Source organism: Lepisma saccharinum, chromosome 2, assembly GCF_977018435.1.
Source record: "Lepisma saccharinum chromosome 2, izLepSacc3.1, whole genome shotgun sequence".
NCBI lineage: Eukaryota > Metazoa > Arthropoda > Insecta > Zygentoma > Lepismatidae > Lepisma > Lepisma saccharinum.
The window spans coordinates 212,819,918-212,835,216 of record NC_139230.1 but is presented as its reverse complement, the minus strand read 5'-3'; the positions used below and the strand labels follow the sequence as shown (position 1 = coordinate 212,835,216).

Genomic DNA, 15,299 nt, shown 5'->3' with positions numbered 1-15,299 from the left:
ATTAACCATCAATTTAAACAAGGCCTTATCAAATTGGCTCTTTGCAGATGTTCGAAGCTCTGTATTTGTATCAATGTATGGTTTCAACCATTCTGAGTGCCTGAACCTCAAGACTTTGCCAAGTTTGGTCACTTGAACACCGTGTTTCATCAGGAACTGAAGATTTTTGTAATATGTGACATAACCCTGTTTCGGCTCCAGAGTCATCATGAGCTTCTTCTGTTTAGAGCCAGGTGAGCACTGAACCTCGGGAATTGGGGGCAGATCAGAAAATTTATTGTGCAAATCATCAGGAATTGTCAGATCAACCTCTAAGAAGAGGCCATGTTCACGGTCATCAAAATCCTGAAGATCCTCAATATTGAAATCTTCAACCCACTCAAGACCTGCATATGGCAGTTTTTGCATCATGGCATGACCATAGAGGCTGTTGGCATCTACATACAATATATAATTTGATGGCCGTGCTGGATCATAATCAGGCATATATTTGTTATTTGCTCTGGCATATCTCTGGGAACATTGCACCATCCCCCCTCTTATACATTTCTCCATAAACAGATACATATCTTGATCGTGAATCAGATCCAATTGCATGTTAGTATTCAAAAACGTTGCAGCCCATGCTAGGCCCGGGGCACTGAAAAAATACACTGGGTCCAGTTTATAATTTTGCATAGAAGATTTTCTGAATGCTTGCAATATATCAGCTAAGAGGGTCACATCAAGTTTCAAATATGCCCTGTGATAATCACCAAATGTCTTGCATTTTAAATTGTTCCACATCAACTTGGCATGGTGATAATCTTCATCACTGATTCCAGATCCTCTGATTCTGCTGTAAAATGCTTCTTGTGGTGGCAGGGAACACTCATCAAATTTAGAAAAATCTGTGACATAGTCATATGGATATACACCCTTCCGCCTAATTAATTTCAGGTCCTGATTTGGAAACAATGCACGTGTGATTTTGAATTGATCATCAGGTAATTGAGTGGCCAGTGTGGGCAGGCTAGCAGATAAAAATCTGTAAGAATCAAGAAATCTTATGTGAATAGGAACACCATCAACTTTAATTATCTTGCTAATAGATATATATTTCTCATCATTTTCAGCTAAAATATTTAAATTCTGCTTGTCAAACCCCTCGTATCTGATCAGATGATGAAAATCATAATTGGATGCTCCATGGCAAAATATGGGGATAAATCTTGGTCTCTTGATCTTAATATTGCAGCTTTTACACAGGGCCATTAAGAATTTACCATCTGTATGAGAATGGTGATGAACCTTGATATTTGTATCTGAAAATTCACAATCACATACCGGGCATTTTTCTGCATTGTTGAAATCTTCAATCTGTTCCTCTGTTAAAGGCAACATGGGCTTTGATATTAATAAGATGTTAGATGCTATGTCACGGCACACATTTTCTATTTTATGTGCAAATATTTTGATGGCATTTGGTCCCATGTATAAGTGTGGCTCACTAGCTACACCATCCCGTATAACTGTATAACAAAAGCTGGAAGGTTCATGTAGCTGGTATGGTGTACTTGAAGATTCCTCAGGATCTGGATTGCAGAATGCAAAAGGTTTGAGGTTCGATTCAAAATCACAGACAATATATACTGGGTGTTCCAAAAAGGCTTCAAACTTTTTGAATTTGCAATTTTCACTTGGATTAGGCATTACCATATGAACAGGTTTATGGTTCCCACAGTATTTCAGATGCTCAATTAACTTGTTTTTGGCAATTTCTGTGTTACATTCAGGAACCCCCTTCACCATTTTTTGACCATCAAATATAGTTAAACATCTTCTGCACAACTTAAATATTCTATTAGATTTGTCTAGTTGTGTTCTCACTAAAGCTTCAAGATTTTTTATCAGAGTATAATGGTATGTATCATCCCCTTCAATTAAGAGCAGATCAATCGGAATAGCAGATTCATCATCAATTGTACTGATTCTGAGAGGTGCTATCGGGCAATTGCCAGTAGAACAAATAAATACATTAATAGATAATTGTTTGCCATTGATATGCCTGGCCCTTTTTTCAAATTTATCAATATTCTGAACAGACATTGGATATTCCAAACCCTCCATTGCATCGTCAAAAAAATGTTCATGCTGTTTGTAATAAGTTATTCGCTGAGGATCCTTTGAAACTGGATACAGAGCAGCTAAAATACACCACAAAAAGCATTTCTGGTCATTATTTTTTATATTGACCACGGCTTGTTTGTTTTTGATATTGGCAGGTAATAGCAGATATGTAGAACCTTTTAATGGGCAGAATTCAGAAATATTAACATATAACTTGTGTGGAGAACCGCATAGGCTCCATCCTGACTCTTTTGCTGCAAATTCAGAGTGTTTAGTGTTCAGTTGATTTATCAAGCTGCTTATTATTTTGTCTGAATTTGAATTTGAATATACTGGTACAGTTTCTGTTATGTGGGGCTGTGTAAATTTTGTGCCATTTGGTTTCTTATATTGTGCAAACAATTTAAGGGACAGTTTATAAGAGCCATTTTGTGCATTAAGAATTGCCTGCAGATCAGAATTTTTACTGTTCAAAAAATTCTTAATGCCACATCTTGGCTCTGATACAAACCGGTGATCTCTTAATTGGCCATTAAAACTGCTACGGATGGGTTCATAGCGTGGCTGCTTTGCTGCTCTGGCATTAACAGGTGCTTCATGCTTTCTTTTCAGACCAGAAGTAGATGGTTGTGAGGGCAATGTTGATAACTGTACAGAGCAAGTATCTTTATGTGTATATGTGAAGTATTGCATGCTGTATTTTCTATTGCATTTGGGGCAAATTTTTGTGGGAGTTCTGTATTTGTCTGGGTTACAAATCTTTTGGTGCTTAGCCCAATTGGGGCTGGATATATTCTTATTGCATTGATTACAATGTTTTTGATTCGGCATTTTTGTTGTTGTTTATTATATACAATTTCTTGGGATTCAAATCAAAACTTTATGCTGGATAAAAAATATCAGTTGGGTTCAACACTATGCTGTGTGTGTGTGTGTACGTGTGTATGTGTGTATACACTTAATATTTTTGGCTTTGGTATTTATATACAATTTCTTGGGATTCAAATCAAAACTTTATGCTGGATAAAAAATATCAGTTGGGTTCAACACTATGCTGTGTGTGTGTGTGTACGTGTGTATGTGTGTATACACTTAATATTTTTGGCTTTGGTATTTATATACAATTTCTTGGGATTCAAATCAAAACTTTATGCTGGATAAAAAATATCAGTTGGGTTCAACATTATGCTGTGTGTGTGTGTGTACGTGTGTATGTGTGTATACACTTAATATTTTTGGCTTTGGTATTTATATACAATTTCTTGGGATTCAAATCAAAACTTTATGCTGGATAAAAAATATCAGTTGGGTTCAACACTATGCTGTGTGTGTGTGTGTACGTGTGTATGTGTGTATACACTTAATATTTTTGGCTTTGGTATTTATATACAATTTCTTGGGATTCAAATCAAAACTTTATGCTGGATAAAAAATATCAGTTGGGTTCAACACTATGCTGTGTGTGTGTGTGTACGTGTGTATGTGTGTATACACTTAATATTTTTGGCTTTGGTATTTATATACAATTTCTTGGGATTCAAATCAAAACTTTATGCTGGATAAAAAATATCAGTTGGGTTCAACACTATGCTGTGTGTGTGTGTGTACGTGTGTATGTGTGTATACACTTAATATTTTTGGCTTTGGTATTTATATACAATTTCTTGGGATTCAAATCAAAACTTTATGCTGGATAAAAAATATCAGTTGGGTTCAACACTATGCTGTGTGTGTGTGTGTACGTGTGTATGTGTGTATACACTTAATATTTTTGGCTTTGGTATTTATATACAATTTCTTGGGATTCAAATCAAAACTTTATGCTGGATAAAAAATATCAGTTGGGTTCAACACTATGCTGTGTGTGTGTGTGTACGTGTGTATGTGTGTATACACTTAATATTTTTGGCTTTGGTATTTATATACAATTTCTTGGGATTCAAATCAAAACTTTATGCTGGATAAAAAAACAGAAATAGGCCACAACTTGGCCACAAGTAGACCGGAAGTAGGCAAACCGGAAGTAGGCAAACCGGAAGTAAACCGGAAGTGGACCGGAAGTGGACCGGAAGTAAACCGGAAGTAAACCGGAAGTAAACCGGAAGTAAACCGGAAGTGGACCGGAAGTGGACCGGAAGTGAATATGTGTGGGTGGGTGTGGGTGGGTGTGGGTGTGTGTTAATACGTTTGGCGTAGTTTCAGGTGTGGTCAAAAAAAATATGAGGAGGGGCATATTTTTGACAGGATTATGGACAACAATCTCACAGAAGTGCCTTCTGTGAGTGTAGACAAATCAATCTGAGGGGGGTCATACTTTCTCATGGAATCCATGAGGGATTTTTTACAAAAATCTTGGATTAGGCGGGGTTCCACACTTGAGCAAAAAGCTCATATGGGCATGTTGAGCAAGTTTTAAGTGTAGACAAATCTGCCAGAGGGGGGTTCATACTTTCCGGCGCTGGTTATATCATAAATACCACTACTAATGAAACATATTTAAATACAAGTTAGAATGCTGAAACAAATTAAAAAATACAGTACGTAACTTATTACATATTTATAGCGCACCACGCTTTTCATCAGCAGGCGCATGTCGTACTTTTTACGACAGATATTCCTGCTGAAAACCTAAATGTTACAAGTATTTTTTTTCAGCATTCTAACTTGTATTTCAACATGTTTCATTTATATTAACCTCAGATATGATATAAATAAATGTAGACCCAAAAAAATATATTTATATTATAAAATTCCTTGCTCATAATGAATGATACTAAATGATTCACTGTCATATTGATTGACTTCTATATATTCGTCACTTAAGTCACTATCACTGTCCAATTCATGTGATCCGTCTTCATCAGGAGAAACTTGAAGGATACGCTGAATTTCGCTCACGTCTACGTTTTGTCGACTCATTTTCAACAATGACCGGACGAAAAAATTACAGAACAGGAGCAGGCGCGAACAGAGGGCTGCACAACGGCCAGAATCGCTTACTAGGCCCGCCTGGTTGGTCGGGCGGGCGAGTAAAACTATATACCTGGGTTTTGACCCGTCAAGCATCGAAAGCCCACGGGTAACTGGAAGGCCTTGCAAGACGAAGCTCGCTTATCTTCAGCGAACGCTGATTCCGGTTTTGCACCGTCTCCAGATACATGAGTCACGCAGTCACCGTTGCCAACTTTTAGATTCTAAACTGTTCTAGGAGCACTTAAAATGTTCATCACTTTTATCAATTTGAAATTGCAGACATTTATTCCTTGCTAGAAAACATTTGTATCGCTCACACCCAGTGGCGGCGATTGGGTTCCAAAACTAGAGGGCCAAAGTGCAAATGTACGGGGGGGGGGGCAAGGATAATTAATTTCCCTTGGTATATGAGGTTAGCGTGGTGCAAAAGTAGCAAAAAGTGGGGGGGGGCAACTGCACTCTCTCGGCCCCGCCCCTAATTGCTGCCACTGCTGACACCTGTACAGGAGTACGAACCAAGTTTCGCAAAAAGTGCCATCGTAAATACTTTGGAACTTTGTGTGACTGGTGGTTGTTCTATATTATACTTTTTTCGGGGTGCTCCCCTATGGCGCAGTGGTAGTGTCGTCGCCTTGTAATCAAAGGGTACCAGGTTCGATACCCGGTGGAAGCACATGATGGTTCAGATCCCACTTTAAACTATAGGTCCAGTCCCGATTAGCCTTATTGTGCATAAATTGACCAAATAAATGAATCAATCAATCAAACAGATTTTCTCTCTGGTGTAATTTTGCCAATTCAATATCCGAATTAGTTGCTCAAGATCCCCCCCCCTGAACACTAAGGCACGATGGTCCATAAAATGGAACATGAAATCAGAATTTGCATTATAAAAGGTTTTTGAATATTGTCATCTCTTTCAACAAATCGTCGTTCGCTAGTGTTGTTGCTAGTTATCTTGTTCTCAGACCGCATTGATAGTAATACGATACAAAATATAATTGTTAGCTTGTATTTTCACACGGGTGCAAATAACAGGCAATGCTATTTACACATTTCAACAAACAAACAACGTAAAAATGAAACCGACAGAAGATTTACGATTTCAAGACCAGAAAGGTGACATAAAATGAACAAGACACACAAACCTATTTCAAGACCATCGAAACAAATTTAGAAAATATGTGGTAGTTGGTTTGACATAATAATGACACTAATTTGAGAAGTTACAAAATCTTAGGTGCAGTGGCTTAGCAACATATCGCGAGGTCCTGGGCGAGATTTGAATGCAAGGCCCCATCGTTCTTTAAGTTTGAAATATCAATGTAAATCGATACACAGTCATCAAGGAAACGTCAGCAAATTATCATATTTATATAATAGCCTACAATAATAATTAATTTCTGACGAAAATTATATTTAATAGTACGCGACAGAGAAATTTACACTTGGCAGAGCTACAGTAACACGCTTCTGGAATTTTCATTAACCAAAGTAGTAGTAATAGTACGTTTTTTAAGATGTTCTTTAGGCAGTAAGATAACTGAAATATCCTTAAGTGTGCTAAATTTTTTTAAAAAAAAATCAGAAATACAAAGTAAGAATCTTGAAATATAACCTATATATTTTTTAATGAGTCGTTCTTTGTTTCCTCATTTCGAAGTTTGGTAGGATGTAAATGTCACAAACCATGGCTTAAGTAGAAAATATGGAAGGACGCACATAAAATGTCAGTGCTTGATAGAGCGGGGGGAAGGGAGTGCGCTAAATCACAATCCTGTCTAGGGGCCCAATGTATCTACCTACAAGCTCTTCTACACAATCGGTTTCAACATCAGCAAATCTTAAAACGATAGTCATTTGCACAATAAATGTGAAATGTTTGGTGTAATCAACTGATACAGCTAATTTGACTTTTTTTTTAAATTAGCAATTTTGACTTTTTTTAATTAGCAATTTTGACTTTGTTGCACATAAATTGTACCAGTTAACTTTGAATTTTAGGACTTAGATGATAATAATAACTGTGAATCTCATTTTGTTGTTACGTCTTAATGTTCTTGTAATATTAAATATTTGACGCAGTGGCGTAATAAAATCGTAAAGTACGCGTCCGCAAGAAATAAACTTGGGTCCCTCAAGTACAGTCAGCTTCTTCCAGGAAATTTACGTAATTACTTAGAATGGCTGGTTGTGGCTGCACTTACATTAATAACTATACAAATCGATGCTCTAACTCTGAATTTTCACATATTACAACATATCTTTCTTTGACATTTATGTATTCAAAAGAAGAAAATACAAATACTTACTTATCCCTTCCCCCAAACAGAAGGCGGTACAGGATACAGAGAACACTGGAAGCTAGTGTAGAGCTATCAAGGAGAAGAAACTTTCCTAAAGCACTTGATTTCAGATTTAAGCACATTCCTGAAACATAGAACTTGATCAGGAAATTCGGAAGATAAATCATCTTCGTGCCCGTTACAGAGGGCAATAGCTGCGTCTGAAGTTGTAGGAACGAAGGAAGAACTGCTAATATTATCCATACCTTTCTTGAGTTTAAAATACCAGAAGCATTTAAATGCCCCATACTTTGCTCCGTGGCAGTTTGAGGTGCTTTACCATTAACATATTAAAATCGGGTAGGCTATGCAAGGTCACGACACAGAAGAAAAATGGATAAAATTGTCCAAGCAATTTTTGCGTTGATGTTTCACATGAGAAATTAGAATTATTTTGACTTTTTCGGGGCCCCTTAGGCTTAGAGCTCCCGCCCGCCTCTGATTTGACGTATTCATTCAAATTATAACGTTAAACTAGAATATAAAGCCAGTTAAAAATGTCTTAATTTTATTGCCCACAAAAATTAGCCTTTTCTATCTTTCTCACTTCCATTTATTACGTTTTTCGTATCAACCTCATAGGACGCGAGGCCCCTATATGCGCGAGGCCCAGGTTGGTCGCCCACTTCGCTCACCCCTTGCTACGCCAATGATTCTACAACCTCAAGGCACCTGCGCCTAGCAGAAATTCAAATATTTCCATGCGTAGTGAAATATAATGGCCGTTGGCAACACTGACAGTAGTGCTCGCCGTCTACCTGCAAGAACTACATCGAGTCTCACGGGTCTTCTTAAGACCCGGGTAATAGAAAAACCTGGCAGGCATCGAAGCCTGTGCAACATTGTGACGTGAAGCTCGCTTGCGCGATGTCGAACACCTGGGCTTGATGTGCGTGTTGCATATTATTGTAGGCGCGCCTCCTCGCAGACGGGTTTTCTCCGGGTCTTGTGCAGGCCTCTGCCCGTAGTTAAATCTTCCTGTTTGTGTCGTCCTTTCGGCGCCCATGTTGCCAGTGCAGGGCCAGATGAAGAGAAAGTGCGGGTTTTGGGGGGATCCTGGATCTGGTGTGCAGCAGGGAGGAAAAGTGCATTTTCAATAGGTCTCAGACTTCCCTGACCGGGGCGGGCCACAAAACCATTAACTACATCCTCTGCCAATACATTTGTTTGTGTTCAACAAGCAAGAAATAGGGAAATAAGAAAGAAATGCCTTGCTTGGGTTCGTGCTATTGAAAATTGAAGAATTGTTTCAAACTTTAAACAAAATTTCCTGAAGAATTATTTTGCAATATTTGTCATCAAAGTAAAATTTCCAGCAAATACAGAACAGTTTCCCGGGGCCAGTGCCCCCGCGTGCCACCCCCTAACGACGTCCCTGGTAAATCGCCAATTAACATAAGTAAATGGTTATTGCGACGGAGGCCGATTCGATAAGAAACTACTAATAAGTATTTATATAGAGAGTGACAAACAAAAAATTCAAAACCTCATAATGATCGTTAATTCGTCACTGCCTTTGTATCTAAAATGTTTGTCTTCTTTGAACATAAAATACGAGTATAAGATATAACAAAGTTTCCCCACTAACTTTGCAATATTCGATACCACCATTACAGACTTAGCTCTATGTAACTTGATTCTGCGCATTCCACGTGGCATGCGACTTCCTCCTATCATCGAAACAACTTTCTCTTACTATTTCCTTCCACCTCCTGAAATACAGAGACCAATGTTAACTTCTTAGCATGGTGGATATACTTTACATCCAACGATAAACTCCTGCCTAGGTGGAGAATCGAACCTACGACCTCCCTCGTGAGAATCAAGCACGCTACCTTTCTTCCAGGTAGGTCATGTTATGATTAGCTACCAGTTTGAAGAACACAATTCATGGCAATTTTCATGAGGAAAGGAATTCAGAAAAAATCGACAAACGATGAAAGGGAAAGATGATGAACATGTCTATTGGTGTTTTGTCATATTTTGTAAATTGTGTAAAAATTCCGTGTTTTGAACAAGCAATTGTTTAGTTACGAAGTATTTTGTTATTTGTTTAAGATAGGAACAGGAGAGCGAAAAGGACTAATTTGAACCAGAACCCAGTTGCCAAGAAACTTCAGCTTTTTCCCAAAGACTGTATGAAAAGAGAGAGGAAAGGGATATTCAAAGTATGAAATATAAAATATGTGTGAAAATAAAACAATGGAAACCCTGCAAGATAATACTAACGAACTTCAAACTATAAAAACATATTTTCGTGGTGGAAAACTCCAAGTCATTTTCGAAATATGAACTTGATTTTTTTCTGTATTAGAAAGTGGAGATATGGGACGATACGATCCCTCAGCAAGAAAAATTTAAGTAAGCCGACTCCTTCCCTCCAACTTTTTCAATGGTCATAATTAGTAATTAGGGTCCGGAAGTTGAAGAAAAATCAACTTTTTTTCTGACCCTTAAAAACAATGCCAAACCTGATATCATGTCCGTTTTCCTTCAGTTAGAGCATGAAAACACTTTCTATTTTAAACTTCTCTTGCATTTTTCAGCTTTTAGTTTATTTGTCAGTATTCTTAACAGTTTTTGTTGCATTTCTTACTTATTTTTGAGGTTTATTTTTCTCCTCCCGTTGTTTCGTGCATTTTAAATGCATTTACTAGTAAAACTTACATATTTAGGTTTCTTGACATGTCATTTTAGCAAATTCACTATGAATCGAAAATACGGTCAATGGAAAAGCATATCATTCTTAACTGAAATGTTTGGCAATGGATTACGTACTCTTCGCAACATCTTAATTGACCACCCTGAAAAAATTCAAAGTCCTGAATTTTTAAATTTGGCAACATAGCGCTTCAGAGTCCACAAATAGTATCTAACTTAGCAACAGTTATTCTTTCGAAACGAAAACGCTTTTGTGAATTTCTTTCATTCTTTCACATTCCATGAAGTTAGAAACCCTAAACCAGTAATATAATACGCAATTAAACAAAAATCATAAATCGCAAATAGAAATCTTGATTTTTTTTTAAGACTATTCGTTCTGAAATAGAAAATAGGGGAATTTATGTGCAGTTGGAAACACTGAACTTGTTCTCCACCACCTGGAGAGAATTGAAATCACATATCAATGCAACGAAGCAAATTTCTCTCGATTTTAGGCAAAATTACAGTAAAGATAAATTGCATAATACCGGACGATTCTACAAAGTGAGTCTTTTCCCTTATCTGTGGTGAAACATGGTTCGGAACTCCGGCAAAATGTTATTTCAACTTAGAGCAACTTGTTTTACAAGGTTTCACGTTAGTATTCCCCTGGAGCAGTTGGTTAAGCGATCGTCTCGTTTGGCTTTTCTTGTCAAGAACGAAACATCGTAGGTTCAAATCGCACCCACTAATGATTCCTTTTTTTTTTATTATTGTTATTTACATAGTGCGAAGTGTTGTAATAATGTAATATAAGATTACATTAAATCACTGTAAATATTTATGCGATGCATACCTCGGAAATGTTTCTACTCATCTTCTTGATTTTTCAGTGATTGGAACGATTTTTGGCAAGACCTTTCTTTTCATTTAGCTGTCAAAAGCTATGTTAACACACATTAAGAATTAATATATCATAAATACATGTTCTTAAACAGCATGTTGTAATCAAGGTGTCCCCGTATTAATATCAGGTGGAGGCTCATTGCACAGAGGTTCGGATCCCACTTTAAACTGTAGGTCCAGTCCCGATTCAATTCAATTCAATGGTCTTTATTCTTGGGCGAGGTTCAGCAAATGCTGATCTACCACCTAACCCGACAAAGAAAAATTTAGCAAAGTACCTAGGTACATTATTATACATGAAGATTATAAGACACTACATAAGTAAAATAACATAAAAGAAACTATAAAGAAAAACTATTACTACACAAAGAAAATCACAAAAAGAAAACAGATGACAAAATATATACAGTGCGTGTGTGCTAATAAATGAAAAGATATACATGTATTAACTTAGTTTCGGTCCAGTTTTTTCAATAATTCACAGGAAACAGTTTTTAATCATATGTGCATAAAGTTGACTTAAAACACCAAATCAACCAATACATCTTCTTTCAGAGTGGGCCTTCTATAGATCGACCACAAGGAAAAAACCTTGTGACGAACAGTCAGCTTTCCCTTCTTCCTTCGGCTCGGGCCATAAGGAAGCATGGTCCACTCTCCCCCGCTCCTCCTCGCAGGAGTTGCAGGGTCTGTGCAGGTTGTTTTGTTTGTGGTTCCACTATACGATACTGTAGTCGGCCAGCATCCGAAAATACAGTACTGCTTCGTGTACACCAGAGTATATCATCATTTAATATTGTGACTAATTTTACTTTAAAACCACAGATTAAAGAGATAATAGTGTCCAGAAAAAGAACCTCAAAGAAGTCTTCACACAAAGTATTTTAATCCATTGCCAAACATTTCAGTTAAGAATGATATTATGCTTTTCCATTGACCGTATTTCCTATTCATAGTGAATTTGCTAAAAGGACCATGTCAAGAAATCTAAAGGGACGTCCCTCAAGTGTGCATTGGATTTATTTTTTTAATATTCTAATATCAATGGTCTCTGTTCAGCAAAAAAAAAATATGAGGAGAGGGTGGGATTTGAACCCGCAACCTTTCACGCTTGATGAAAAATAAGGAAAGCAGGGTGTAACCAACTGCTCTACGTTAACTTCATGACGTAATACCCTTAAAAACATGTTGACGTTTATGAAAACTCCCACCTTTCTTTGTTCCAAGCACATTTTTACGACAAGTCGTGAAAAATATTATTTTTTGAGAACTGTTCGATATTATGCAAGCTATTGTAAATAAAATGTCGCATAAACTCCTCACAAATTTGCTTCTTTCTGCACAAACTTATGGCGATATCCTCCAGGTGGAGATAAACTGTATTCAGTGTTTCAAACCCCTCTAATTTGAAGTCGAACAAGCAGAATCGTAAAAATTCCTCAAGGCTCTTTTTCCAATTTATTATTTCTGTTTGATTGTGTATTATAATAGCGGTTTATAGTGTCTAAGTTCATGGAAAGTGTGAAATTGAAAACCTCTCACCGCAGCATTTTTCGTCTAGTGGAAGGACCAACTCAAAGTTGGCTACTCTCGCTTGTAGCCAAAGTGTAATGTTGCTAAGTTTACATGTACGCACGTACGTTTGTTTGTGTGTGTGTACGCTCGTGTATAGGTTAAATTCCTATTCTTATATGTAATTCCTTCTATTATTTATACCTTTGTAATACTTATATTCCTTTTCTTCTTTTTTTAAATATTTCAATGTAGACTACTAACTTCCATATTCAAAAATTGCGTAAATATGGTCAGGATCCTCCACAGCCTTAACTTTGACATGTAAAACAAGACGATATAAATAAAACAATGATGCCCCCTATACCGTGTTTGTTACAACCTGTCCCGGTTCCCGCGCTAGTTGCTCCCTGGCTTTTCTCGGTGCTGGGGAAAGTCAAAGCCAGGCAGCCAATTAAAATACGCAACGTCGCAACAGCATCTACGTAAGCGACTCTCTTCTGGCTTCCATTCGCTCCTCGCTGCCCAGCAGACGATTTTTTCCTCGTTTCTCATTGGCACCGAAACTGTCGAGCGCTCCCTAGCGCGGGAAAGGGGACAGGTTGTAACAAACGCGGTATAATGCAGAGGCGCAACGAAAAATTGTCGTCTTGGGGGGGGTGGGGGCAAGTACCATGATAAACGTACCAATAATAATAATAATGTTATTATAACATTATTATTATTGATTTGCTTTATTTTACTTCGCTTTTTGTGCCACTTTTGCCTAATTTATGAAGATGGGGATGAGTGATGGCATATGATGTAAATGATAAATAGATACTAGCAAACATCCAAGCCCAAGCCGGGATTTAAACCTAGGACAAACATTATTATTACTATTAGTATTGGTAGGATCAAAGACGTTATTACCCTCGTAAATTACGCAAAAAGTGGATAGAAGTTTGTGCTAAAGCATTTGTATTCGAACAAACGATTTGAATTTTTTTTTTTTTAACACGTTCAATTTCACATTACATTAATAACTTAGAACAGCACATAAACTATTTTTGAAAGACAGAAAATGCTTCAGAAATGCATTCAAAATATAATTCTTTTTACATTAACGTAACTTTCATACACGATATATGTTTCACATGTATGCAGCGTGGAGTGACGTGGACAATGTGTACGTATTCAAAGTTTATTTAATACATATTATATACAAGTTATATTATTTACCAGGTATCCAAAAAAGTTCATGCCGTATATTGCAGTGAGAAATAAAGACACTGTAATTCCTGACAAATGTGTTTTATTCAGTAAAATAAGCTCCTTCAGCTTCAATTACATGTTCCCAACGAGATACAAGCTTATAAATCCCGCGTTTGTAAAAGTTCTGGTCCCTAGAAGCAAAAAATTGTCCTATGACCTGAGTGACATCATCTCTGTTTCGGAACTGTTGCACACGCAAATGGTTATCCATGGCCCAAAAACAAGTGAAAGTCGGATGAGGCAATGTCCTGGGAGTAAGGAGGAATAAGGTAAAATTTCCCAACCAAGTGTGTTGATTACCTCCTTGGTCGCGTTCGCCGTATGAGGTCTAGCGTTGTGTTGAAGAAGGATCACTCCTTTCCTGTTGACTAGTGCTGGCTGCTTCAGATGCAGTGCAACTGCAACCCTTTGCAACTGGGACGAGTACACCTCGGATGTGATGGTTTTGCCATGTTCTAGCAATTCAAAGTGCACAACACCAGAGCTGGTCCACCAAACACAGATGTTGATGAATGTTTTCTTTGGGGGTCAATGCAACAGAACCAGGGGATGACCAATGATGTTTTCTTTTGCGGTTACTGTATAACAGCCATTTCTCGTCACATGTCAATATCTGGTCCAGGAATGGGGCTTTCTTGTGGCGTGACAGCAATGATGCGCAAATGGTGAGCCGCTGGCATTTGTTTTCCTCGGACAAAATGTGAGGAACCCACTTACTGAGCTTCCAAGTCTTCCCAAGGTTGTGCAGATGATATCGAATGGTTTCCTCTGACACTCCAAACCCTTGTGCAAGTTCTTTACACGTTTGCTGTGGATCACGCTCGACGGTTTCCTTCAGCAGGGCTTCGTCGATAGTGGCGGGGCGTCCAGCTCGAGGCTTGTCCTGGAGGCTCTCATCGCCCAATGCAAATCGACTGAAGCACTTTCGCGCTGTGCGCTCACTCAGTGATGCCTCTCCAAATGCCGAGCATATCTTTCGAGCAGCGGCTGCAGCATTGCTGCCCAATTTGAACTCATACAGTAAACACGGCCGTAAAATGTCTTTTGATACTGACATGTTCCCTTCAGGATTGTAGTTCCTACAGACTTGCTGTCTATGCGACCGACACGCCTCCCAACTCTGCAATGACTGATGGTTGCCGGGAATGTAAATTTTTAACGTCATCCAGACAGGATTACCGACACATGACGTTTGACTTTTACTTTTCGTTCCAGCAGCACAAACTTTTTTGGATACCTGGTAAATACATTACACAACCAATTCCTCCATCTCACAATAAAGCAAAAGCAAAAATTACATAAATTGTCTCTCAAATGTACACGCTCCCTTTCCTCAAAATAATTCATGCATTTAAAAGAAAATCAATTAAGACAAGTCTTATTTCTCTGCCTGGTGATTTACAATGAATTACAGCGAAGAAACATAAATTGCTAGAGCCAGTCCCCGTGGCAGAGTGGTTAGCACATCGCGCTACGATGCCAGGAGTCCCGGATTCGAATCCTGGCATGGATGTTTGTCATTGTCCATTCATCAAATCACTACTCATCCGCAAATTA

General features: G+C 37.9%; 1 protein-coding gene across 1 annotated transcript; it reads right to left on the bottom strand.

The window, feature by feature from the left end:
* Window positions 1-13,892: 13,892 nt before the first annotated feature.
* On the bottom strand, window positions 13,893-14,799 carry LOC145983844 (histone-lysine N-methyltransferase SETMAR-like). Its single transcript, XM_083116889.1, has 2 exons — window positions 14,460-14,799; window positions 13,893-14,197 (listed from the first exon to the last, which is right to left on the bottom strand). The coding sequence occupies exons 1-2, from the start codon at window positions 14,797-14,799 to the stop codon at window positions 13,893-13,895; spliced, it is 645 nt and encodes a 214-aa protein (XP_082973015.1).
* Between the last annotated feature and the right edge of the window lie 500 nt (window positions 14,800-15,299).

Coding starts and splice junctions, on each gene's coding strand:
- LOC145983844 (XM_083116889.1), bottom strand. CDS start 14,799: ATGTCAGTATCAAAAGACATTTTACGGCCGTGTTTACTGTATGAGTTC. Junction 14,198..14,459: donor TGGGAAGACTTGGAAGCTCA/GTAAGTGGGTTC, acceptor TTGAATTGCTAG/AACATGGCAAAACCATCACA.